The 25,979-nt window shown below is 35.1% G+C and overlaps 1 protein-coding gene across 1 annotated transcript in view; it reads right to left on the minus strand.

The window, feature by feature from the left end:
- The window catches only part of Parp1 (Poly-(ADP-ribose) polymerase), a 57,746-nt gene that overhangs the window by 22,826 nt on the left and 8,941 nt on the right, over positions 1 to 25,979 (minus strand). Inside the window, exons 2-7 of the mRNA XM_069835137.1 lie at positions 16,301 to 16,442; positions 9,067 to 9,224; positions 2,518 to 2,723; positions 1,535 to 1,733; positions 1,255 to 1,460; positions 132 to 227 (exon numbers count right to left, since the gene is read on the minus strand). Coding sequence (XP_069691238.1) covers positions 132 to 227; positions 1,255 to 1,460; positions 1,535 to 1,733; positions 2,518 to 2,723; positions 9,067 to 9,224; positions 16,301 to 16,442 — 1,007 coding nt within the window. The remainder of the gene's footprint in view (positions 1 to 131; positions 228 to 1,254; positions 1,461 to 1,534; positions 1,734 to 2,517; positions 2,724 to 9,066; positions 9,225 to 16,300; positions 16,443 to 25,979) is intronic.

Consider the following 25,979-nt stretch of genomic DNA (forward strand, 5'->3'; position numbering starts at 1 on the left):
TTTCCAATTCAAGAAGAACTGCAACTCCTGTCCATTTTGCTCAATTACGTTTGATATCATGAAAATTATACTAGTGTGCAAAACTTTCAGTGCAATGTAAGAACCCCTCAAACATCTCTATGTTTACTCACTTCGATTTTTCTGGGTCATCTTTTGTAGTTGATGTCGACACTGAAGGTGCATGTACCTGAACAACTCTCTTTCTAGATACATATTTGTAAGCTTTCCTGCAACATAAACTTCACAATTTAATACATGTAGTTAATAATAATAATGATTTATTTAACCTGGCAGAATATTCTGAATACCTCGAGTTGTGAATGTTGAGTGTAGGGGAGGAAATGAATCTCTGTATTAAAAGCATTTTATGTGAGAAGAACTAGACACAACATCACACATACTGTTCTTGTATTATATCATGAATGATATGTTTTGGGCCAGAACTTGGTTCAACATAGAAATTTCTATGAATTATTATGTTTTAAGGCAATGCTCAATAATTCAGTGATTTTTATGTTTCCATCTGAACTCAAGTATCATGCTCAAAAAATGTAAGCCGGATGGGGGAAGGGGACAGTTCTGTTATACTAAGAATGTATCATACAAAATAATCTTGTAACAGCCTACTAATTAATGAACCTCAAAATGGCCTTTTATAACTTTCATCTACAAATGCCTCTCTCAACTTACAACAAATAGTGCCACCTAATACCTAAAAGTAGAATATTATGAGAAATTCCATTATGAGTGATCATCCTTGCATATTGCCCTATCATCAGAATTAATTAATTTCATCTTACAGGGAACTCCACCTCGGAACAGAATTTAATACACTAGCTGAATGTCAGAAAGTCTTTGCTAACCATATTTAAAGGTAATGGAAAACCAAAAATGTCTACAATGACTTCTGCACACCTACTCCATAATGATATTAATCTAAAAATAAATTAAGAAATTAGGGTCTCTCTCCATTGTTTAAAATGGGACGCAGTGCAGTCTATTGACTTTTTTGCTTGCCCTCGTATTTTATACACAGAAAAATCTCTGCAGCCCCACAGATGTTGGTTTGCCGAGATAGGACTGTTTTGTGTGGCATAAATTTGTGATAAAAAACAAGTGTTTCAATATTATAAAGAGATTCAAGTTCAGAACTTCCTATGGCATCAGCCATATTTAAACCCTACAACTTCATTCAGATTTCATGATTAGCAAAGGTAATCACTTCACCACGACTGAGGACACAATGCTACTTACAAGTTATCTTGTTCTGCGAGCTCAGGAGGCACTTTGAAAGGCTTTCTTTTGGGCTCTAATGTTTTGTTCTGACACTTTGTCCACTCAGTGAGGTCTCCCAAACATTGATAGCCTACTCCTGAACGGAACACAAGCTGTCCACCATTACATTCCTCACAGCGTTCAAGAGCACCAAATGTCATGATATCTGAGAGTCGATCCAGCATCTAGAGAAAATAATATGCACAATAAGAAACAGAGCATCATACTGAACACAACTTGCAATTGTAACCAAACAGACCTGTTCTATGCCAGATGGAACATCTTGATCATTGAATTCCAGAAGGTACTGCAAGTCTTTCTTTTTGAGATCTTTCTTCAGCTGGTCTCGGTACTTAAACATCAATTTATTCTGCTGTTTTATTTCAGCTTCTTCTTTACTTGTCTTCACTTTCTTTGATGGACTCGGCCCATCAGTTTTATCAGCTGGAGTCTCCTTCCTTAAACATTATAAAGAAATTAAATTAAGCTAACTACATATAGGCCCTACATACTTCATTTAAGAGAGAATCTGAAATCCCACACTTTCTCTTTGAGCAACATCTGATGATCAAAAAACGTTCTCACACTTCATATTCAATATTAATTTTTCATATAAATTAATTTTTCCTCCTATTCATTAAATTGCATGTGTTGAATCACATGTGAACATAACTCTAACAGGGAACAAGTGGAAGTAACTGTTACACATTCTTCATTGTACAATTTAAGAGGTAATTTTTGTATACTCTGTGCCTAAAACCGAGGAGTGATGGTCCCTTAGGTTTGACTCACTCTGTACACACAATAGATTTTATTTATTTATTTTATTGGGTTATTTTACGACGCTGTATCAACAACTAGGTTATTTAGCGTCTGAATGAAATGAAGGTGATAATGCCGGTGAGATGAGTCTGGAGTCCAGCACCGAAAGTTACCCAGCATTTGCTCATATTGGGTTGAAGGAAAACCCCGGAAAAAACCTCAACCAGGTAACTTGCCCTGACTGGGATTCGAACCCAGGCCACCTGGTTTCGCGGCCAGACACGCTGACCATTACTCCACAGGTGTGGACCACACAATAGACGAATTTTCTAATAATATGGATATTTCAAGGAAAGCTTTCTCATACTTATATATAACACTATTTCAGAAGAATACCACTATGAATCTCTGTCAAATATTAATTTGAAAATTAAGAACTTCTCCATATTCTTTTGACCAAGACATTTCAGACAAACGTACCTTACAGCTTTAGGAAGCTTTTCTTTCACCATTTGTTGGTCTTCTTTTTTCAAAGTCTTAAATCCAGGAAGGCAGTCCCCAGACTCCCAAAACTCAAGTTCATCACGCAGCTTGGCAAAGCAGTCTACATGATGCCATCGCTCCTGACCACCATACATTTTTGCACCTTCACTCTCGAAGTCCTTCTTGGATATGCGTACTTCATCCTAAGCATGAAAGTACCTCAAAATGTATACAAAATTAACTGAACAATTATGTATAATCTTTTAATAATTTAGAGTTACGTACAGAATAAGATGTACAAGCTTCTATTCTCCTAGCTTAAAATTTTAACACTGGATATTTTTCCATCTCCTGAAATAATCTGAAGTTAATGAACACATCATTTGAACTCATTTTTACTATTAAAAAAACAGATCATATGACAATGTCAAACGAAGTTCTACACAATTGATTGCTTGAAATAATTTCATGAAAAGTGTAGCATATATGCGACAGTTCCACATTACTAAATCACAGTTGTGAATAAGCAGTTTGATCATGGAATCAGTTGCATTGGTATGAAAGCTGCCTGAGTGAGAAGACATTATATTATATAAATGGAAAGGATAACAAAGAACTTTTCGTAATAAAAAATACGAATTGCAAAAACTAGGTATATCTGCAATTTAAAAGTAAGTGGCAGCATCTCTTAACATGAAATCAAAATTTGGTGTATAATCGAGGTATGTAAAATAGTCAAGTCATTGTTTCACAAGGAGGCAGTGTATTGGGGAAGATGGATTAATTATACAGGGTGGAAGTGAAATAGCCTTGCAGATTTCCAGAGTGAATAGCTCATGTTATACGTATCAAAAAAACTGTAATATCAAATAGGTGGAAAGTTCATAGTTTTTTTCAGAAATTTTCTTCCCCCCAAATGTTTAACAATCTCTCATTGAGTAACTACTGCGAGCAGAATCGTGATTTTTTTTCATATTGATAGGAAATCTAATAATAATTTATCCCTCTGGCCGTATTTCAATAGCGTGAACGGTTTTCGTGTAAATTTAATTTTAATTGAAATATGAAATATGAAATGCGCACAAACTGTGCAGGAGTGTGTTAGTGGATTCCACTTTAGTTCTTGCTGTATTCGATTATTGGTTTGTCAAGCTTTTTGCACTGGGTGATGTGGTATCGATCGCAGGTTAGGTCGCACAGTTCACATATACACTCTGGATTTGGGTCGTGGTAAATGTTTGATTTGCAGAGCTTGTGGTGGTAGCCATGTACTGCCATGGAAGTGACAAAGTGGCGAAGTTCTTGATCCGTGTCCGTCCATGATCGGTTTACTATTGCTTCCGTTGAGTAGAACTCCAGCCATATCTCATTTCGTTTCTCTTCCCTTTCTTCCAATAATTTTTCCCAACAGTTTGTGGCAGGCAGGGAGAACTCTAGACGCAGGTCTTCTATCAGAAATGTCTCTTTTGCGAGCTCGTAGACTAGTCTGGAGCGTGTGTATTTAGACACACCCAGTGCGGCTTTCAGGAATCGTGCTTTCACTGCTTCTAAGGTACGAAGGTCGGTCTTATTCAGTTTTTCCCATATTATCTCGATCCCATAGGTGAGGATGGGGACTATTTTCGTTCTGAAGAGTGCCATAGCTGAACTTAGGGAGAGTCTACTCAGTGATCTGATATCGTATATAGCCTTTGTAGCTGCTGCCGCTCTGGATTTGACGTGGATTCTGAAAGACGTCATTGTTGTCTGTAGGGTCATGACGAGGTATTTGAATGAATTTGTCATGTGTATTTGGTTCGTTCTTCAGCAGTATTCTGTCATTAGTTGATATTCGTCCACCTTTTCGGAAAGTCATCTGCACGGTTTTCTCTAGGTTGATCTGTAGTTCGTTTTCCTCAGCCCATTTCTCCAGTGCCTTAGTTGCTTTTTGCAGCTCGTTTGCGTCATGTGATCCAATGACCATGTCGTCGGCATAGATGTATATTTTCACTTCCTCCGCTTCCTGTCGTATTCTGCTGACTGAATCATATGTGGCAATGTTGAACAACAGGGGACTGAGTGGATCTCCCTGCAACACTCCGTTGGTCTGGGTAATTTCTTCTGATATGCTGATGTTGTCAGAGACTCGGACCGTGTTATTCCTTAGTATATTCTGAATCAGTGTTATTAGTTCTTTATTCTCTCCTGTCATTGCCTCAAGTTTTGATGAGATGACGTTCCTATTGAGTGTGTCAAAGGCTTTGGTATAGTCAATAAAGACCGTGTGGAATTTGCCACGGGGAAATCTTAGAGCATCTTCTATGTCTCCGATCAGGTTTCGAACTGCTTGTAGTGTGTTTCGTCCTGCTCTGAAACCGAATTGTTCGTCAGGAATTTTGTGGTCTGTTTCTCTTGTGAGACGTTTTGTTATTAGTTTGGTCAGGATTTTGAAAATGTTGTTTTCCAAGGCTATTCCTCTGTATTGGTTCGGGTCGCCTGGATCGCCTTTTCCTTTGTGTAGCACCTTCAAGGTCGACGATCTCCATCCAGTTGGTATGTTGCTCATTCTTAGGCAGAGGTTTAAAAGCTCTGTGATGGCTTGGAGAAGTAGATTGGCTGAAGTTTTGATGTTCTCGTTGAAGATCCCGTCCGGGCCGGCCGCCTTGTTGTTCTTTAGGTTCCTTATGGTGTCCTGTACTTCGTCTGTTGTAAAAGGGTGTGTGTTAGTATGGTCTCTGTCTATAGTCTTCGTTGTGTATGCAGCTGCATTCTTCCCTTGATTAAGTATGTTAGCGAAGTGCTCCTCCCAGGTGGTCATGTCTATTTGTCCTATGGTTTGAGATTTCCTGGGCTTCAAAGCCACGTGGGGGTCTCTCTTGGCTTCCTCCACCATCCTAACTGCTTCGGATTCGATGAAGTCCTTCCGTTTCTGTTTCAGTAGGGTTTTGTATTTTCTTCTGGATTCGCAGTAGGTTCTTAGATCCACTTGGTTATCAGTGGTTTTTGCGATGCGCAACTTCTCTAATACTTTTCTCCTCTCATGGTAGCATTCACCGTCGAACCACTTTTGGGCTCTTCTTTTTGACCTGGGCACGGTGGCATCTTTGATGAGCTCTTCTAGGGTTATTGCGGCAGCGTCTAGGTTGTGTTCTCTTATCAGTTTGTTAATTTCGTCGAGTTTATCCGTGTTTCTATTAATCGCGTTCTCGTCTAGTTTCCTTGAAGAGGGTGTCTCCGGAATGGAATGGTTTGTGGGCTTTGTCTGACCGTGAATAGAGAAGCTTGCTATTACTGGGCAGTGCTTTTTTAGCGGTGTTCCTGCTGTGTTGTAATACACCCTGTGTTCTGTAAGGTTGAGTTCAGGGCCTTTGTAGAAGATGAGGTCTATGGTACTGCTGCCATTGTGCGCGAAGTATGTTTTGTTGTCTCTTTTGTTGAGGAGCTTGAATCCTTCCTCTTTCATCAGATTTAGTAATTCATCGGCGAGGTCTATCCTGCAGTTCATGTCTCCTGCGACTATTATGTTGCGACCTGGGTTCGCTTGAGCCAATGCCGTCATGATTGTCGATATGATGTCTTCTATTGGAGTTCAGGGTTCGAAATAGTGACCAATCAGGGTTAGGTTTTCAGAATTGATTACTATCGTGTCCTCGTCTTGGTATGTGTTTAGCATTTTCCCGATTGACAGTTTGTAGTAACAGGAGATTCCCCGTATAGGTCTTCCTCTCGGTCCTTGTGTTGCGTTGACGTGCGTTGCGTAGAATCCAGGGATGTCTATGTTGTCAGTCATGAAAGTCTCGGTTAGAATAAGTACGTCTCGTTTTGCTAGAAGCTCGTTTGGGGCTAGCTCTAGAATGCTCTTCAGCCCTTCTACGTTCCATAGGAGGAAGTTAATCTTCGAGTCTTGCGCCGGTTCTTTGGGGGTGAAAGAATCGGTATCGTCTAACTATAACTCCCTCTGGCCAACACTCTGGGGCGTCGATTTTTGATAAGTCGTTGAGGGGTATGCCTACCTTGTAGGCTTTAAGTGTTCCTTTTGTTTGTAGCTCCTCGCATTCCACTATGTTCGTTATATTCAGCTTGGTCAGGTGTCTCTTGATTTTCTCTTGTGTTGTAGTCTGGTGTAGTCTTCCGATATATAGCCACGCTCTACGAGTCCCGCCTTGTAGTTCGTTTTCGGTTTTCTCCGCTCTTTTTTCGGTGTTGCTCTGTTTTGTGCCTACGATAGTTGGGGTCTTTATTTTTTAACTGTTTACTCCGTTTCTTTTCACCGCCTCTGTGTATGTATTACATATGTTTACGGTGTGTTGATCTGTCGTATCTGTGGAGTTTTCGGTACTTGTATCGTTGTTTGACATGGGTAGTATTTCGTTTTGGGGCATTGGAGTTTCCTCATTTCTTGTGGTTGTGATCTCCTGGTTCTGCTTGGTGTTGTGATATGTTGCTGATGGCTCCGATGTTGAAGCTGGCTCTTTTTGGTCCTCTCGGTTAGGCTCCATTTGGGAGATGCCCGTCGAACTTTCTCTTCCTATTCTGGGATCCGTCTTTCTTATTTCTTCGGCCACCGTCATTTTTATAATTTCCTTTAGGTTTCCCTCCCTGCCTCGTATTGTGCTCTCTGTTACATGATTTAGAGCCTCTTTAACTCCTTCTGATACAGTCTCTTTTATTTCTCCCCTGAGATTTTCAAATTGGATCGTAAGTGTCTTTACGGATCTTACGAGTTCTTCTAGTACCCCTTTCTCATTGCGACATAGTTCGCAGATTCACATAAGACACGTTGAAGGTTTTTCTATAGCTTTCATGTCGCCTTGTGTCATTCCAGTGCATTTAGCGTGGAACCAGCCGTTGCAGCCGCCTTCACATCCAAATACGTTCTCATTTTCTAGTGTTTCTTTGCATTTGTACTTCCTGTCTTCGTCTAGTTGTTTTTTTCTACCAGTGTGGGCGCCACTAGCGTCAGTAGGTCCAGGCATGATTGATCTTTTGTGTTCTTTGTACTGTCGAATCGTGGAGTCGATTTGTCTTCTAAGGCTATTGTCTTTGGAAAACTGAGCACTGTTACCAACATAACGTTTGTCTCGATATGATCTTTGGGATGCACTCGAAAGATGGCGCTGGCTAGGTGCGCATGTGACTGTGCAGTTACTGAATGTTTTACCTATGTTCTGGGTAGCATTACTTGTAGATAACACTTTTGCAATCGCTAATCACCACTCGCTACCTCTTGCACACGTTTCCATACACTTTGAAATAACACATCTTGAGCAAAATACGATTCCGGGCACTACACATTTGCTACGCGCTCACATATCGATATCGATTTTAATTTAATTTAATTTAATTTTAATAACCCCTCAATTCAAGCCATTGCACGAAACAAGTGGCAACGTCTCACAGAATGCAGCTTATGTTCAAAGACTCACTGTGTTCGTTGACCTCTTACATCTGTATCATGAGTAGAGTGTATTAGCGACAATATTGCCAGACTGCTCAAACTTCAAACTTAATTTTTTAATTAACCATGCATTTAATCACAAACCGTAATGTACGTTTTTTATTCATTTACATGTACACTACCATCCCTTTCAAGTTGCAAAGTTATTTCACTTCCACCTTGTATATTGACTCATTTCTCCATTGACTGACAGAAGAAAATACTGTGGCTGTTTCATACAGGACAGGCAATCATGAACTGAACAGGATTGGTAAAATATTTAGGGACCATGTGATTAGTTGATAGTTGTAGCCGAAGCATTCTCAGATTTAAATCCTAGTAATTTATATTTATGGTACACAATTAATAATAGGATAACATCACATACTGAATGAAGTAAAATAAAAGGTAATACTCCTGTCGAAATTTCCAACATTACACAACATGAACTTTGCTTTGCTCAAAATGTTATCACAAGATATAAAGCATACATCAGTAAAGGAATGGCTATTTTGAGATTTTACTTCAAGTTAAGGTACATTGAGAGAACTGATCAGCAATGAAGCACACTTTTATAGTCTATAATACAAAGAATCAGTACAGATATAATTGATCTAGATTCATTTTCTGGGCTGAGAGGGCGTGGTCTATTGGTTGGTTTTATACCAGACGTTTCGTCTGCAACTGCGGCAGACATCTTCAGTGGAGTGGTATCCGAGGTCGCAACACTCTTCTCGGCATACCTGAGTTGCCTCAGGTACGCCGAGAAGAGTGTTCCACTGAAGATGTCTGCCGCAGTTGCAGACGAAACGTCTGGTATAAAACCAACCAATAGACCACGGCCTCTCAGTCCGGAAAATGAATCTAGATCTATAGACTCCGGCCGTGAAAGCCTACACTACAGATATAATTATTATGGAAGTCTTCTATTAAAAATTCCTCACTTTTCAGAGGTCTGATAATAACGAAATAATCACAACTGAAGTAGTAAACTACGCACTGTGAATTATATAACAATAGAACTGTATTCTTTGCCTAAAATAATATAGTGAATACAAGACATCTAGAATCACATCTAAGGTTCATTTCATTTATGTACAAAATTAGAGGATACCATTCATTTGTCTCACCTTCATGATCTTCTCTTCACAACCTTTACAAGTGGACCTGTTTGATTTCGCATATTCAACAGTGTAGTCCTTCAATGCTGGATTTGCTGAAGGTGCAGCACGTTTCTTCCCTTTACCTTTCCCTCCATCAACCTCGTCACCACCTGCACCAGCAGCATCTGAAGAGTAAATAGTGTGTGTGTACAAATAACATTTAAATTGTAGCGCAATGCTATCAATATGTGATATGGAATGCTGACAAAAATAATGTACAAGTATATTACATTGTTATTTTCTTGGTTTACATAACATACATGCAATTTGTCAATTTTTGCACAGATGATTTTTACTCTTCAAACATTTGGCTTTCAGTTGCATACATGTATCAGTCACTGACTGATGTTAATAGCTTGATTTTTATATTACTGTCGCTGTTCGAAATTGACCACTGTGTCAACTTGACTGGGCTACTTGCATATTTATGATTCATCACAAATTTTATATAATAAAGTAATATATCATCCAAAGGGCAACAGGTTACACCTCCCATCCTTCCAAACAATTGACTTAGTAGCAGTAGGAATGTCAGTCCTATGTATTTGCCACTTTCACATCAGGAAAAACTCTCTGGTACTGTACTAATTTCTGTTAGAGACAGAGTCGACACCAGGATCATAGCGCAGTCATAAGGATAGATCATTTTTATTAGAAAAATCGATGAATCCATCAGGAATAGAATCTGCAATCTTTCACTCTGTAGCGTAGCTCCTTGAACAATATTCTGTCACATGTACTAATCATTCTTTCTTACATTAAAAAATTTAATCATGTAACAATCAACATTTATTCATCAATGAAATGATTTTCCTAGGGATGGAGCATTTGAATCGTCGAATCCTACAAATCTTGAAAAATGTACGAGATTTGAAAACTCGAATTTTCGTGCTTCTTTCGATATTCGAATCTTCTGGATCCTAACCTAAAAAACTGTTAAAATTTTGAAAAGGTTAGTTTAAACCCCACTGACGTCCAATAGACGCGTTCATTTAAAAAAAAAAAAAAAAAAGGGGCGAATGTTGCGGTTTCGGTGGTACCGAATCACTTCTTTTTATCACATTATGTTAAGAAAATGGAAATGAACCTCAAGACTAAAGAGTTTTAATTACATACTTCATTTTCACTATATTTCATTTGTATTTCTTATTAAATATAGGTATATTTTTTTTAAAACTGTAGTCTTAAATTTGTTTTTTATTAAACACATATTTAAAATTTTACTTCAATTAAAAACATTTTTACTTTAAATATAAGTTTTTCCTCCTTTTCTTCTTATTCTTATTCTCATATGAAGTATTCGAGAACCTTTCAGGATTTACCCCACCACTAATTTTACCAAATGATTTGCAGTTTTTAAATTGAGATATTAACGCAATTTTCATTCTCTGTAGGCCTAAGTTTGCATGTGATATAATTACCTAATTTCATTTTATCATTTACATTAAATATTTCAAATTCTTATAATAAAGTTCCAATGAGAGAATTTGTCTCTCTTAGCTTCGACTAGCTACAATATCACCTGACTGCAACCATGCTGCCAGATCATTAAGTAGTTGTGATCTCTATTGTTTATACCTTTTCTGATCATAAGCAAGAAAGCACAAATCATAAGACACCGATCTAAACTCTAGGCTTTAAGCCAAGCAAACCTCACCTAACATAACCTAACAGAATCTAAATTCTTACTAGGGTAAGGCATGTTAATTAACCCAGATTTTGCCGCAATCCTTTTAAAAGGACAGAGGAGATTTGTGTGTACTTATTTGATTTTTTGGAAATTCATTTTCAAAATTGGCATTACGAAATATTACTGTTGAAGAAAAAAAAAATGTTAATAATATTATATGCCTAGGCCCTATATTAATCGCTGACTTTCTCTGGTTGGCTTATAATGTTATATGCTAGGCTATCTGCTGGTATTTCAAACAGCGAGAAACTTTCTTTTCTAATGGCATAGGTTATTGAATTGATATTTTTATATCGTCTCATTCGATCTCTAGCTTCCCAATAGTGATCACTTTCACAGATGGACTTCAAGGATGAACATTGTCTTCTCTGTCAATACCGCGAGAAACTTTGAATTTAGTATTTACTGCTTATAGGAGGACAGCCCAGTCCGTCAAAATGTATCATAATTAAAGTTATGAACTGTTGAAGACCAGATCTAGCATTCTAAACAAGTCATTGTTGTTTGACTGTAATATGTTAACTGAAGGTTTCATATATTTCATAAATATTTTAGGATGAGTGACATGGAAAGTAAAATGTAAGTTCAAACTATGCTACTGAAACAAAATTTAGCTGCAACAGTTGAAATTAAATATACTGTCTACATTCCGTATAGAGAAAATGGTCAACATTTATAATATAGTTCTTGAGTAAATTCATAACACATTTCTGTAACCTTTATGAAGGACAGTGGCAAAGTATGGTAGGAGTAACAGTGCTTCTTTTTACAGATACTGCAAAAACCATTAATTTTATACAACTGTTAGCATATAAGATACGTTGTGATACTGTGATACCGGAAAATATAAATATAACTGTCTTCTCTCCAGATAATGCCAATGGCATCAGTAAAGAAGAATCTTGCCCAAAAATAAAAAAATCTGGATCTTGGAGCAAGTGTTGTGTTACATTGCGGATATACTGCAATCAAAATATAAACCTCACTTATCATGACACATCTACATTGACTTTTTTCTTACTTCTTGCATCTACATGAGGCAATGACATCAGAAAATTGCAAGGGGACAAACTGTAAGAGAAAATATGGTAGGAAAAAATTGCAGTCTAATTCGTTCAAATGAAGGATGACTACAAGTGCTCAGAAGGTGGGAAAATAGTTGTTTCCAAATGGAATGATACAAATATTATTAAAATTCCATGCAATGATAATGTAATCAAAAATACTTGTCATTTTCGCCGTAGAATCTATGGGCCCATGGTGTTCCAAGGCGAAGTTGTTAACTTCTGATATCGGCAAGTATTTATCAGCTCTTAACGGTGACTCTCACTCTACGGCTTTCCTCTGCCAAAGAATTAGTATTGCCATTCAATGAGGGAACGCTATAAGTGTTATGGGGACTTTTCCAGAATCTAAATCGTTGGAAGAAATATTTTATTTCATGTAGAGCTGTAGACAGTTTTTCGCATCCTTTAGTTTTGTTGCTAATTTCTAGTTCGTCCCTTACTCAATTGTTTAATTTAATTTCAAAATTGAATTAAAGTTTATTTTGTATAAGACAGTTTAATATGTTTTTTTTTAGATAATATTGTTCTAAATTAAAACATTAAGTGAAATTATTAAGTAGGATAAAATCATTCTGTGAATTATTACTGTTACAATATTTTGTTAGTGGTATTTACATTACCTCTAATTTGTCATGAGAATATCCATTTGATCATAATAGTCTTAGCTGTAGTATAATTATGTTCGTGTATCTATGTTCTCTTATTGTTATGTATAAATAAACTTTAATCAATTATTGTTCACATCACACATGAAATGGTTCTCCCAAAAAGAAACGATTATAAATGTACACAGCCGAACATAATAAAGAAATATGATCAAAATATGGAACTCATGAAAATATTAGTTTGCATAGAGTATGCCCATGTCTGTACCCGGTAAAAATTGATATTTTCCACTCATCAGTCACTATGTTGACATAGCTAAGTAACGTGTCTGGCAATTACATTGATATAACGGAGGCTCATCTGTCTTTTAGGACAGATGCTGTTGGGATTTAGGAAATATTCAAGAAAGAGGGGTCCAAGCAGATCAGCATCAAATCTTCACGAATTTCAAGATTTGATGGAGCCCCTGCGGTGGCTGAACGGACAGAACTTCAGTCTGTCATGTAGGTGGTCCGGATTCTAGTTCCGTTTAGGCTAGTATTTTTTTCATTGAACTCATGGTGATATTTGTAGCGGACAAGGTCGCAATTGGGGGTTTTTTGGAGGTTCTCGCATTTCCCAGATCTAATAATTATGCCATTAACATTTCTCCATTTCATCATCATTCCATAGCATTACCCGGCTGGTGACGTATGGGGGGCGCTGGCATAGGGACAAGTGGGACTGCCTTCTCGAAACCTGGGTATGCAACAAACATTACTGTAGACAGCCGGTGTGAGTTTGGGAATGTGTCTAGCTTGAGGGTGAGCTCAATAGATCTAATAAAGTTGCATTCCTGGGTCACAGTGCCCCTTTCCTTAAAATTCAATTCATGACTTTATGAAACTGACCATCTTGTTTTATATCAGGACAAACAAACGCTATTTTTTTCAGTGTCACAAGAAGTGCAAATTCATATGTAGGCCCAAGAAATGCTGTGTTTCACACCATCCGAAAGATTGTTTCGTAATTTATCACACACACAGCATGAATTGTACTTTTCATTATCAACAATGGACTATTTCATGTAATATTTTGGTTCTTTACATTTAATATGTAATTTCAACTGATATAGCAGCTTAAATTACCACTGTCCTTTTAAAAGGACACCTGTTTTCAAAGAATGTATTGTAGATAACATATTTTTTTTATAAAATGAACTACTTATTTATGATATGACATTTTATATCATTTTTTCCAATTTTATGATAGGCTAATTTTTAGAAAAAAATAGTTTTGGTAATATCTGGGTTAAATAACCCTTGTTTTTAGTATTAAGTTTTTTAAGATCTAGGTACTCATATATGTCTTAAAAATATCTTCAGATATGTTTAAAAAATCACACATGTTGAGTTATTTATTGCTCCCAATTTAATACATATGCCGCAAAATTCCGCATTTACAGTTCCAAAATTACACTCCAGTACAGAAAAATCATATTTTCTTCTGATTGTGATAGCGAGATGGTATTTGGCCGAGGATTCGCTATAGATTACCTGGCATTCACGTTACAGTTGGGAAAAACCTCGGAAAAAACCCAACCAGGTAATCAGGCCAAGCAGGGATCGAACCTGCGCCCAACCGCAACTTCAGACTGGCAGCCAAGCATCTTAATCAAATGAGCCATGCCAGTGGCTTCCCCAATGAATTAATGAAATGCTTGAGTGAAGACAAGAAGCAAACTCTATCATTATGAAACGAAATATGAGAAAGGCGAATGGCCTGAAGATTGCACGGAGACAGTGTTGCTGCCAATACCAAATAGAAATATCAAGAAATGTAATGAGTTCAGGACTATCAGACTGATATCGGACTTAGCGAAGACTGTCCTATGAATACTTAATCAACGTTTGTATTTTAAGATGGAAGGAGAGTTGGAATAAGAGCAATATGGTTTCAGGAAGGAAAAGATACAAGAGACGCAATTGGACTCCTACGAACAACCGGCAAAAGATATCTAGAGAAAAATAAAGAAGTGTATGCTAACTTATATCTGTGGACATGGAAAAGGCTTTTAACAAAGTGGATTGGAAGAAACTTATGGGATTTTGAAGAAAATAGGTGTGAATTGGAAAGAGAGGAGGCTTTTGAGTAACCCTTATATGAAACAAGTGAAAGTCAGGATAGACAAAGAAATGTCAGAGGGAAATGAGCTAGGGAGAGGAATACGAAAAGGATGCTCTTTATCACCTAAACTATTCAACATATACTTGGGGGGGATTTAGTCAAGAATGTATTCAGAACATGGAAGAAGTGATAGTAGGAGGAAGAAGAATAAAGTGCACAAGATTTACTGATGATATGGCATTGTTAGTACAAGAGGAGATGAAACTAAGGGATATGCTACTTGATTAAATGACAGCTGTGAGCAGTTGTTTGTTGTTTAATCAACTGTCCAAAGACAGCTGTGAACCTCATAAGTGACACCAATAAGACATCACTCATACGGCAACTAAGTCACGAGATAATGGAGTAAGACGACTAGTTCCTTTCCTTCTCCAATGCATACATTGCTGACTAGCTACATATTATACTAATCAGACTTCAGATGCAAACAATGTGAAGACCATGGTTATCGGAAGAAAAATAAAGAAGGTGAACTTTCGAATTCCAAAAGAGTCAGTAGAACAAGTGGACAGCTTCAAATACTTGGAGTGTAGTATAAATAGTAACTTGAACTGCTGCCAAGAAGTCAAAAGGAGGATAGCAATGGGAACAGGGAGCTTTTAATAGAATAAGGAGCATTTTCTGTGGGTCTTTGGATAAAGAACTAAGGAAGAGACTAGTGAAATGCCTTGTGTGGAGTGTGGCCTTGTATGGGGCAGAAACATAGATATTATGACGAAGAAAAACTATTAGAATCATTTGAAATATGGGTATGGACAAGAACGGAGTGGGTGAAATGGACAGACAGAATAAGAAACGAAGCTGTACTAGAAAAAGTGGATAAAGGAAGAATAATACTGAAACTGATCAGGAAGAGAAAAAAAGAATTGGCTAGGTCACTGCCTAAGAAGAAAATGTGTACTGAAGGACACATTGGAAGGAATGGGACAGAAGAAGATATCAGATGAGAAGACAATATTAAGATACAGTACATGGATCATATGTGGAGACTAAAACATTAAAGTACAATACATGGATAATGCAGATAGTTAATTGTGAATGCTCATATTTAAATACGTATAGTTTGACAATATTTCCGTTCTCGTTCTCGTGGTCGTGGTCGCTTCCATTCCCAGTTTATTGTGAACCAGCCTTAAGAGAAAGACAGAAAATAGGAAAAATGGGAGAAAGTTGGCTCTGCAGTGAAAGATCTGCCCTTGGGCAGAACATTATGTATGTATGAATGAATGAACAACAACCTAGAACACTTTTAGAAGATAAACCAGGGCTGCTTGAGATAAAAGTATGAATATTTACATTCTGGTTACAATAGGATCTTAGTATGCAGATACGAGAAGCACAATTCACATATAACATTTTCTGAAGCAAATTTTCTGATAAAATATAACTTATTTTCAGTTTATCAGAGAATAAAAATACTTTACAGACAGACAGTTCACGTTCAATATAATAACTTGCTACAATTTTCATTTACTAACAGATCAGTTTCATTTGTTTTCAGAACAGTTTCAGTAGCTATTGTTTTAGAAAGCACTTTATTCTATAAATCTCAATTAGAAAAGATATTACAATATCTATTTTAATATTACAGAATACATTTTTAGAATAGTATTCTTGTATATAAGATTTAAAGCAACAAGCTACACAAAGACGGTGTCAGAATGTTACATACTTAGTTTAGCCTTTATCTTCTCTTGATCATCCCATCTTAAAGACTCAAAATGAGCGATGTCACCCACACTTTTGGGTCGCTGACGGCCAAAGAAGCACATAAAGTGATACCAATGAGGAGTTTTACCATCAAACATGGGCGACTGTAAAAGAATTATAAATAAGTACGCATTATAACCAAAAAAAAAAAAATTATCACATATCCAAAAGCAGCACAAAACATATTCTGAAGGAACATAAAACACAAAATCTGTTATCAATACACGCAAAATTATGTAGAAAATACATAAAGCTATTTGCAAATACTGCATTCACTTCCGAGATATTGTCAAAATATGTCAGAGGCACTAGTTTCTAGAAATCTTCACACCACTATTATCTTCTCGAAGTCAGACACGCAATCATTCAAAAGTCGCATGGCTCTTCAATATTATTGAACATGCAAGTACATCTTACTTTATTTTGCTGTCACAAAATAAACATTTTATTTTAACACGGGCTGGAGTTGTGGCTTGTGAGATAATTTTTGTGGCTATCATTACAAGTATCCTTCAGCTAGGTAGAAGAATAATGAATGTATCAAGGACCGATATTTTACTGCAGTATTAATGAAAGACAATGTCAACATCCAATACTGATCAAATTTTTCTCCAAGTTGAAAAAATGCACTTACATCCAGGACCTGACAAAAACTTTTCTTCGAATTGAAAAACTGCACCTTCATCCAGGACCTGACAAAAATTGTCAATTACATATAGGAATTTTTAATGGACAATACATCACTATGCCCAAAGATTAGTATTGCATAATTAGAGCCCACATATCCATGCAAATGCATGTTCCTATATATAAGCTTGTTACACTTCTCAAACTTGGCAAATATTCGTTTTATGACTTATTGAGTCCAAATAACCCTTACTTTAACCATGCATGTTTGCATGTTTTGGCTTTCTTTCTTGGTAGTAAATTCATGCATAGTGCATATTTTGAAGATTTTAGATTTAATAGCATATATTCAGACTTTTATATAGCATATTAGCATCGGCTTAGAGTACCAAGAGCACAGCCTGCCTCAACATTTCGAAGGTGACAACTGTTGATATAACTGATCTTAAAAGCAGTTTTAATCAGGATGTTTTTAATAAATCTTGTAATTATAATTCCAACATGCGTTTGCCAGTTGTAATGAATTTGTCATTTCTTATATTTATTTTTATAAACATCCAGTCAATTAAATGTAAACTTGACGAGCTGACTTTATTTTTGTATTATGTGTCAATGAACATTGGTTAAATAATAATGAGATAGATTTATATGTTCCAGATGGTTATCAATTTGCTAGTAGTTTCTTTAAGTCTAACTTTACCTGTGGAAACGCAGCTATATTCATTAAGAATAATAAACTTACATTTAATTTAACTGATACGTCAATTTTGTATTGAGAAAATCTTTGAGGCTTCTGCTATTATTATTTTTTAAATATAATTGTGGTAACTGTATATCGAACACCAGATTCTGATATATCTTTATATACTCAAAATATGGAAGGATCACTTTTCTTTTAAGGTTTAAGCACTATGATATATTTATATTTGGTGATCTTAATCTTAAGCCTAAAGATATTGATGGTTACACATTTGGTTTTTGTAACATGCTTAGATCTTACAACTTTTATTACCGGTATATTAATGCTAAACCTACGAGACTTACTAGATGTCTTGATAATATTATTACTAATATCCATAGGAGTAATATACAACATGAGGTTATACAACCGCTTTTATCTGATCATTTAGGACTGTTAATGAAATTACCAATTAGTGTGACTAAAACTGGACAACCAGATATTGAAACAAAGTATTACTGTACAGAAAATTAATTAATGAATCAATGAACAGTTTAAGAATTGTCTTAGCCTTGATAATATTATTACTAATATCCATAGGAGTAATATACAACATGAGGTTATACAACCACTTTTATCTGATCATTTAGGACTGTTAATGGATTTACCAATTAGTGTGACTAAAACTGGACAACCAGATACTGAAACAAAGTGTTACTGTACAGAAAATTAATTAATGAATCAATGAACAATTTAAGAATTGTCTTAGCTGGTATTGATTGGAACTTGTTATTATTTGGACAAACTACTGTTGAGATTGCTTCTAAGATATGTTTGGATACTATACTTGAGGTGTTTAATGAGTGTTGTCCTATTGTAACTAAAGTTGTGACATGCAATTCCAATAGAAAGCCTAATTTAGCAGAGTGGTATACTCCTTGGTTAAGAAAACTAAGGTCACTTTAATGGTTTTTTATACTAGGGCAAAGTTGAATGAAACATTCAGGAATTGTTATAAGCAATTTTTATATAAATAAGTTAAAGAATTGTTTGCTCTCAATGTAAATATAATTTTAGATCATCAACATCTTTCTCAGTGGAAAACTGTCAGTCACATTGACGTACTAGATATTGTTAACAGTTTGAGAAATTCTAAGTCTGAAGATTTTTATGATCTATCAAATTGTATCCTTAAGGAAATTACTGATATAATAGTTCCTTTTATATATTTATAATAGGATGTTGCACGAGAGTATTTTCCCCGATTGTCTTAAGATTTCGGTTGTAATACCTGTATTTAAAAAGGGTGATACAATACAGCCTGATAACTACAGGCCTATCTCACTTATTCCTATTATATCTAAAATTATCGAAAAATTAATCTTTCAACAACTTAATTTCCATTTTGAAAATAATTTATTTTCTAATTCTCAACATGACTTTAGAGAAAGTTTATCAACTGTTAAAGCTGTTTAAAATATTGTTTCTTTCATACTTAATGATTTTGAAAAAATAAAAAGTACTGCTGCTTCTCTTGTCTTATCTAAAGCATTTGACACTATCTCTCATGACATTCTTGTTGAGAAATTAAAATATTATGGAATAAGTGATACTGCACTTTAAATTATTAAATCTTATCTTTTTAATATGCTTCAATGTGTTAAAGTTAACAATAAAATTTCTAATCTGCTTAATGTATCTAATGGTGTCCCTCAAGATCAAAATTTGGTCCAATCTTTTTTATTGTTTATATAAATGATTTTCCAAATTACATGCAGGAGAATAGTGTTTTGTAAGCAGATGACAATAATTATTTTTTAACTACAAGTAAATCTATGAATACTCCTGAAAAATTGAAAAATTTAATGAAGAAGTAGTAGTAGTAAGTAAATGTGCAAGTTGGTTTGATTCTAATAGATTAACTATAAATGAAAATAAGACAGAAGAAATAATATTTAATCTATGTAATATTAATATTAAAAGGGTAAAATTATTAGGTATATATTATTTAGGTAGTAAATTGAATTGAGACATTCATACTAATAAGGTGATTATTAAGTTATCAAGAATGTTGTATCTTTTATGTACACAAACCAATTTAGAACTGCATGCATATTTTGAGTTTTATCATTCACAGTTAACATATGGGATTCTCCTATGGGGCAATTCAAATGGGGCAAAACAGGTTTTCTTATGGCAGAAAAAGGCTGTAAAATGTATAACGGGAATTAAGCAAACAGACTCCTGTAGGAGGTATTTTCAAGAGTTGAAAATAATGAGACTGTACCTTGTCTTTACATTTTTTTACAGTTTGCTGTTTGTTAGAGAGAAAATTATAATACAGTCAATTTGAGAGGTAATGTACATAAGTATAACACTAAAGAAGGGAATCATATTGACTATGAATACACTAGATTAGCAAAAGATCAAAATTGTTATAGGGCTGTTGGAATTAAGTTTTTTAATTTGCTTTCCCCGAGTGCAGCATCCTGTAGTATTAATAAATTTAAGACAATATTGAAAAACTGGCTTATGACCAAAGCATTTTATAATATTAATGAGATTGAAATGGCTGGTAAATTAGATCTTATATTTTAATTATGAAGTTTTTAGTTTGACTAAGCCTATTACAATATTTTGTTTATTGGTGCTCTCTCTCTTAAATCTCATTCGTTACAAGCTGGAGAAAGAAAGAAAGGCAGAAGCAGCAGGCTTGCAAACTGCAATTTAGTATACTTTTGTGTCAAAAATTGTGAAGTGCTGCTACAGCTATTGTTAGAACTGTAAGAAGAGATCTTGTGTCAAAATGGATTAAGGAAAAGGAATTTCTTAAGATGAATGGTGATGTAGTTTATTTTGACTGTTGTAATGAAGATGTAAGTACTTAAGTATTTTGGGGCGCACGATAGCATCGCAGCTAAGGCTTAACGCTGCAAATTTGGAAGGTCACGGGTTCGATTCCTGATGGTGTCATGGTCATGCAGAAATGCAAAAGATTTGCAATTCGACTTCACTTTGTCCCAAATTTCTTCGCGTAAGTATGTATACCTGGTAAGGTTTATCTTGTCTCAGTAGCAATAAAACCAAATCCATTCAAATGAGGGTGGAGATTATAGGAGGATTGTAAATTTTCAGGATTCCTTTCAAAATCTTTTTATTGTACGAGTTACCGGAACTCAGTTTCTTGAAAGACAAGCTCAGTGATGGAACTATACAGTACGAAGAGAGATAGTTTGTTACTTTATTTTGCGCTACAGAATGTATCAACTAGTCCCTTCCGCCACTGGCATCGGTTCACTCCCTCCATCGCAATAACAACACGAGGTAAGACATATCTCCTTTCTCTCTCTTTTCACAGTGAGACAAGATTCATCACACAGACTTTACCTGTCATTTCTTGTGATGAAGAAAGATCATTTTCTGTGTTCAAGAACGTGCTTCAAACAAACACATAAGCTTAAGTGAAGAAAATTTTGAGAAACTAGTTACAGTATGTTGTTTCAAGAAAAAATAAAAATGTAATATCATGTAACACTCAATTTTGATGATGTATATTTTTACTGTTTTTTCACTTCCTTGTGCATGTTTTGTCATATGAATTGCATCACTGCATGCATGTTTAAAGATTTGATTGTGCATGGAAATCCAGGCTCTGCTCATACCAGGCCTAAAGAACGCCAAGGATCAATTAAGAGTTTTTTCCTGCCTTACAAAGGGATTACTTCAAACTGTAAAACAAACTAAATGCTACACAATAAACAATTCCCATGAAAGCTAATGACAATCACTGACAGATTTAATAAATGGGTCATCTGAAAGTAAGGGCAGATTTAAGCACCTTCAATCTATACTAATAATAAATCTGTAACCGAAATTTTTCTGGTAATTTTCGCTTTTCCAAAGATAATTGGTGTTTACATGTATAATTAATCATCCTGAAACCGAAAATCGCTTTTTTGAAATTTTTGTTTGTATGTCTGTCTGTCTGGATGTTTGTTACCTTTTCATGCGATAATGGCTGAACCGATTTATATGAAAATTGGTATATAAATTAAGTTCATTGTAACTTAAGATTGTAGGCTATATATTTAAAATACTTTATTTAAAAGGGGGGTTATAAGGAGTCTTGAATTAAATAAATCGAAATATTTCCCTTATTATTGATTTTCATGAAAAATGTTACATAACAAAAGTTTCTTTAAAAATGATTTCAGATAAGTTTTATTATATTCAAAATTTTGATAGGACTGATATTTAATGAGATAAATGAGTTTTAAAATAATAATGCATTTATTATTGCCACTTAACGGGCTGTAATGAAATAAAAACAAATGACTTCGTCCATAAGGGGCCTTGGACGACGACAACAACAAATGGAAGCTATTAACATACAGAGAATGTTTCTGTGTTTGTATGAAGTAATCTCGGAAACTAATTAATCGATTTGTATAATTATTATTTCATCATTGGAAAGTGTAGTTTCTCTAGATGGACATAATGCTATAATGTTATTACAGTAACTTCTGAGTGAATCAAGGACAGGTAAGATTAAAATAGATTCTTATGCATAGAAAACTTGATAGGCTAGTCTGTATATTCGTTTCCTGTATTTCTTAAAATAATGTTTATATACTATATTCATTTACATCCCAGAGAATTAACGAAGAATGCGAGAGTATTGATTTAGTATGCAGTAACAGTACGTTAGCTTAGCATTCCATTATTTTATAATCCAAATTTTAACTATGCTGAATTGAATTGTGTTAAAACAGATAAAATGAATAAACTATTCAATAAATGCAATGCAAAAAATTGGGTAATGAGCCAAGCAGATTATGTTGCACTGTTGTAAAAATTGTTCCTCCTGAGATTCAAGAGCCCCCACAACAAATTAAAAACTCACTTATCGGAGTACATCCGTTATCAACACACTTTTCAAATAATATCTAATTATACTAATAAAAAATCTGTAACCGGAATTTTTCTGGTAATTTTCGCTTTTCCAAAAATAATTGGTGTTAACATGTATAAATTATTCATCCTGAGACCGAAAATAGCTTTTTTGAAATTTTTGTTTGTATGTATGTCTGCCTGTCTGGATATTTGTTACCTTTTCACGCGATAATGGCAGGACGGATTTCGATGAAAATTGGAATATAAATTAACTTCGGTGTAACTTAGATTTTACGCTATATGGTATTCAAAATATTTTATTTAAAAGGGGGGTTATAAGGAGGCCTGAATTAAATAAATCGAAATATCTCACATATTATTGATTTCTGTGAAAAATGTTACATAACAAAAGTTTTTTAAAAATGATTTTCGATAAGTTTTATTCTATGCAAAATTTTGATAGGGGTGATATTTAAGGATATACAAGACTTTTAATATAACAATATAATACTTTTTCATGGCCGCCTCAGATTACAGCATCGTTGTTCCTTGCAATAACTCCTATGTGCAAAATATAAAATTTTTCAGTAGGAAGAAAAAAAACACATTTATTCATTCTATGGCAGTGGTACATAGGAGATCGTGAATTCTTATATTTTCGAAAGAAAGAAATATAATCATGTATAGGAGATTTTATTATTTGCTGTATCACTATTTAAGTTATTTAATAGAGCAAAAATCTGAAAATCGATAAATGTATCACATAGGAGTTATTGCAGGAACGACGACGATGGCTATAATGGAATTAAAACGAATAACTCCGTCTATTTAAGGCAGCCTTGATGTATATGAATATTAATTTACAGAGAATGTTTGTGTGTTTGTATGAAATAATCTCAGACGCTAATTGATTTGGATAATTCCTTCACTATTTGAAATTTGTGGTTTCTGAAGATGGATGTAATGCTACATATGAGGGCTGAAGTGAGATTTAAATAGATCTTTATGCACAGAAAACTTGATATTGTCGAAATATTGTATAATTTGATTATTGGAACTTTATTTGGTCCACATAAAATAATCTAATTTTATACACATACCGGTAAGTTTCTTTTTGTTCACAGAACATAATAGTTAAGAGTTTTATCATAAAGATGAGTATTTTTTACTGGTCCAAAAATACAGCCCATAATAAATGAGCATTTTACCATAGAGCTCACTGGAGCAGAGTTATTTTAAAAGGTGTCATGAAATGGCGTTCCTGCGCTCATAATTTACCCATATTTGTTTCCGTGTTTCTTAAAATAATATTTATGTAGGGAACCTCATTTTTTTATTTGCATAAACAATGATATACAACCGAGCGAGTTGGCTTAGACAGTAGCATTTGAAACACGCATTCGGGAGGTCCTGGATTCAAACCCCATGGCCAAGCAATCTGACTGTGGTTTTTCATGATTTCCCTTAGTCATTAAGGTAAATGCAGGATTGGAAAGATACATGCCATGATTCATCACTGCCTCAATTACCAATACCAAAAACATTAATCAAAGTCTATAATCAGTTACATGAATACAAGCCATCTACAACACACAATAGAAACAGGAACTCAACAAGAGTAAAAATGGCCTACTGATATACCCATACATTCTAAACACGTGACATGACCACAGATGTTAAGGCGTGAATAAAATAAACTTTAAAAAAATGCACAGAAAAGTTAACATAAAAATTATCTTCGTACTGGTACACAATCGACTCTATTAATTTGGAGTGATTTATTAAAGGATGCATTCAAGACTAATTTAGAAAAATCTTAAAACGAATTATCCTTGCACCAAAAACGAATGTTCTCTGAACCAAATGATCATATTTTAATTATTTGCATATAATAACAATTAAGAAACATGTTAAAGGAATTATCATTGCACCAAATGAGTGGTCTCTGGACAAAAATGATCGCATTTTAATTATTCAAATACAATTTAAATTAAGTAATATATTAAATGATTTATCCTTCTATCAAACCCGAATGTTTCCTGGACCAATGTCCTATTTTAATTAAGTAATTACTTCATATTTATTTCTAACAAGTGCAGCAGAGCACACAGGTACGGCTGGTTTAAGAAATAAAAGTATCATTTTTTTTTTCAAACAAATCATACATATCAGTTCCTCATATACTTCCATTTACTATTACACATACGGACATGATCAAAATTGCCTATTTAAAATGGAAACAAAATTTCTGACTTTGCTTTGAAACATAAAGGTGACGCAGAACTCAAGTCACCTCTCCATGATTACTAGATTTTGTTACAATCTTCAATTAAGTACTCCAGTGTGTGTGTTTTTTTATCATTATTAACTGCATGCAGAGAGGGAGAGAGAGGGGGGAGAGGGAAAGGGAGAGAGGGAAAGGGAGAGGGAGAGAGGGGGGTAGATGGAGAGGGATAAAGAGGGGGAGAGAGGGAAAGAGGGGAAAAGAAAGGGAGAGGGGGGATGAGATGGGGAGAGGGGAGATGAGAGGATATTGGGAGGGGGAGAGAGTGGAGAGAGAGGGGGATATGGCAGAGGGGAGAGAGAGGGAGAGAGAAGGGAGATGAGAGGGGGAGAGAGAGGAAGGGAGAGAGAGAGAGTGTGTGTGTGTCTCAATTATTGGTTTTACATATCTATTAGAGTTAGTGAAGATTGTTGCATGGTAGTAGAAGGAAGGAGACAGGCAAAATTAAAATTCTTACCAGATCCAGCCCTGGCGAATAGACATATTTCAATGAAAGGCAGGAAGTAAGTCGTATAGCCTACTTAGGAACGAAAAGAAAGATTACTTGAAGGAAAAACTGAATGAGGTAAAAACAAACAGTAGGAATAAAAACATTAGAGATTTATATAAGGATGAGAATAGTGACTTGCTTACAGACTCTCATTCCATCCTGAACAAATGTAGGAACTATTTTGGGCAACTACTAAATTAAGAAGATTAACTCCATATGTAGATGAAATTATTGGGAATCATTAATGTGGTATTAGGCTTAACAGATTGACTATTCATCAAATATTTTGTATTCAACAGATATTGGAGAAAAAATGGGAGAATAAATGCACAGTAAGTTACATCAGTTATTCATAGATTTCAAAAAGGCATATGACTCGGTTAAGAGAGAAGTTTTATATAATATTGTCATTGAATTTGGTATTCCAAGAAACTAGTTCGATTAATTAAAACATGTCTCGGTGAAACATACACCAGAGTCCGTATAGGCCAGTTTCTGTCTGATGCTTTTCCAATTCACTGCGGGTTAAAGCAAGGAGATGCCTATCACCTTTATTTTTTTATTTGCTCTAGAATATGGCATTAGGAAAGTCCAGGATAAGAGGGAGAATTTGGAATTGAATGAGTTACATCAGCTGCTTGTTTAGGCAGATGACGTGAATATGTTAT

This window comes from Periplaneta americana, chromosome 9, assembly GCF_040183065.1.
Source record: "Periplaneta americana isolate PAMFEO1 chromosome 9, P.americana_PAMFEO1_priV1, whole genome shotgun sequence".
NCBI lineage: Eukaryota > Metazoa > Arthropoda > Insecta > Blattodea > Blattidae > Periplaneta > Periplaneta americana.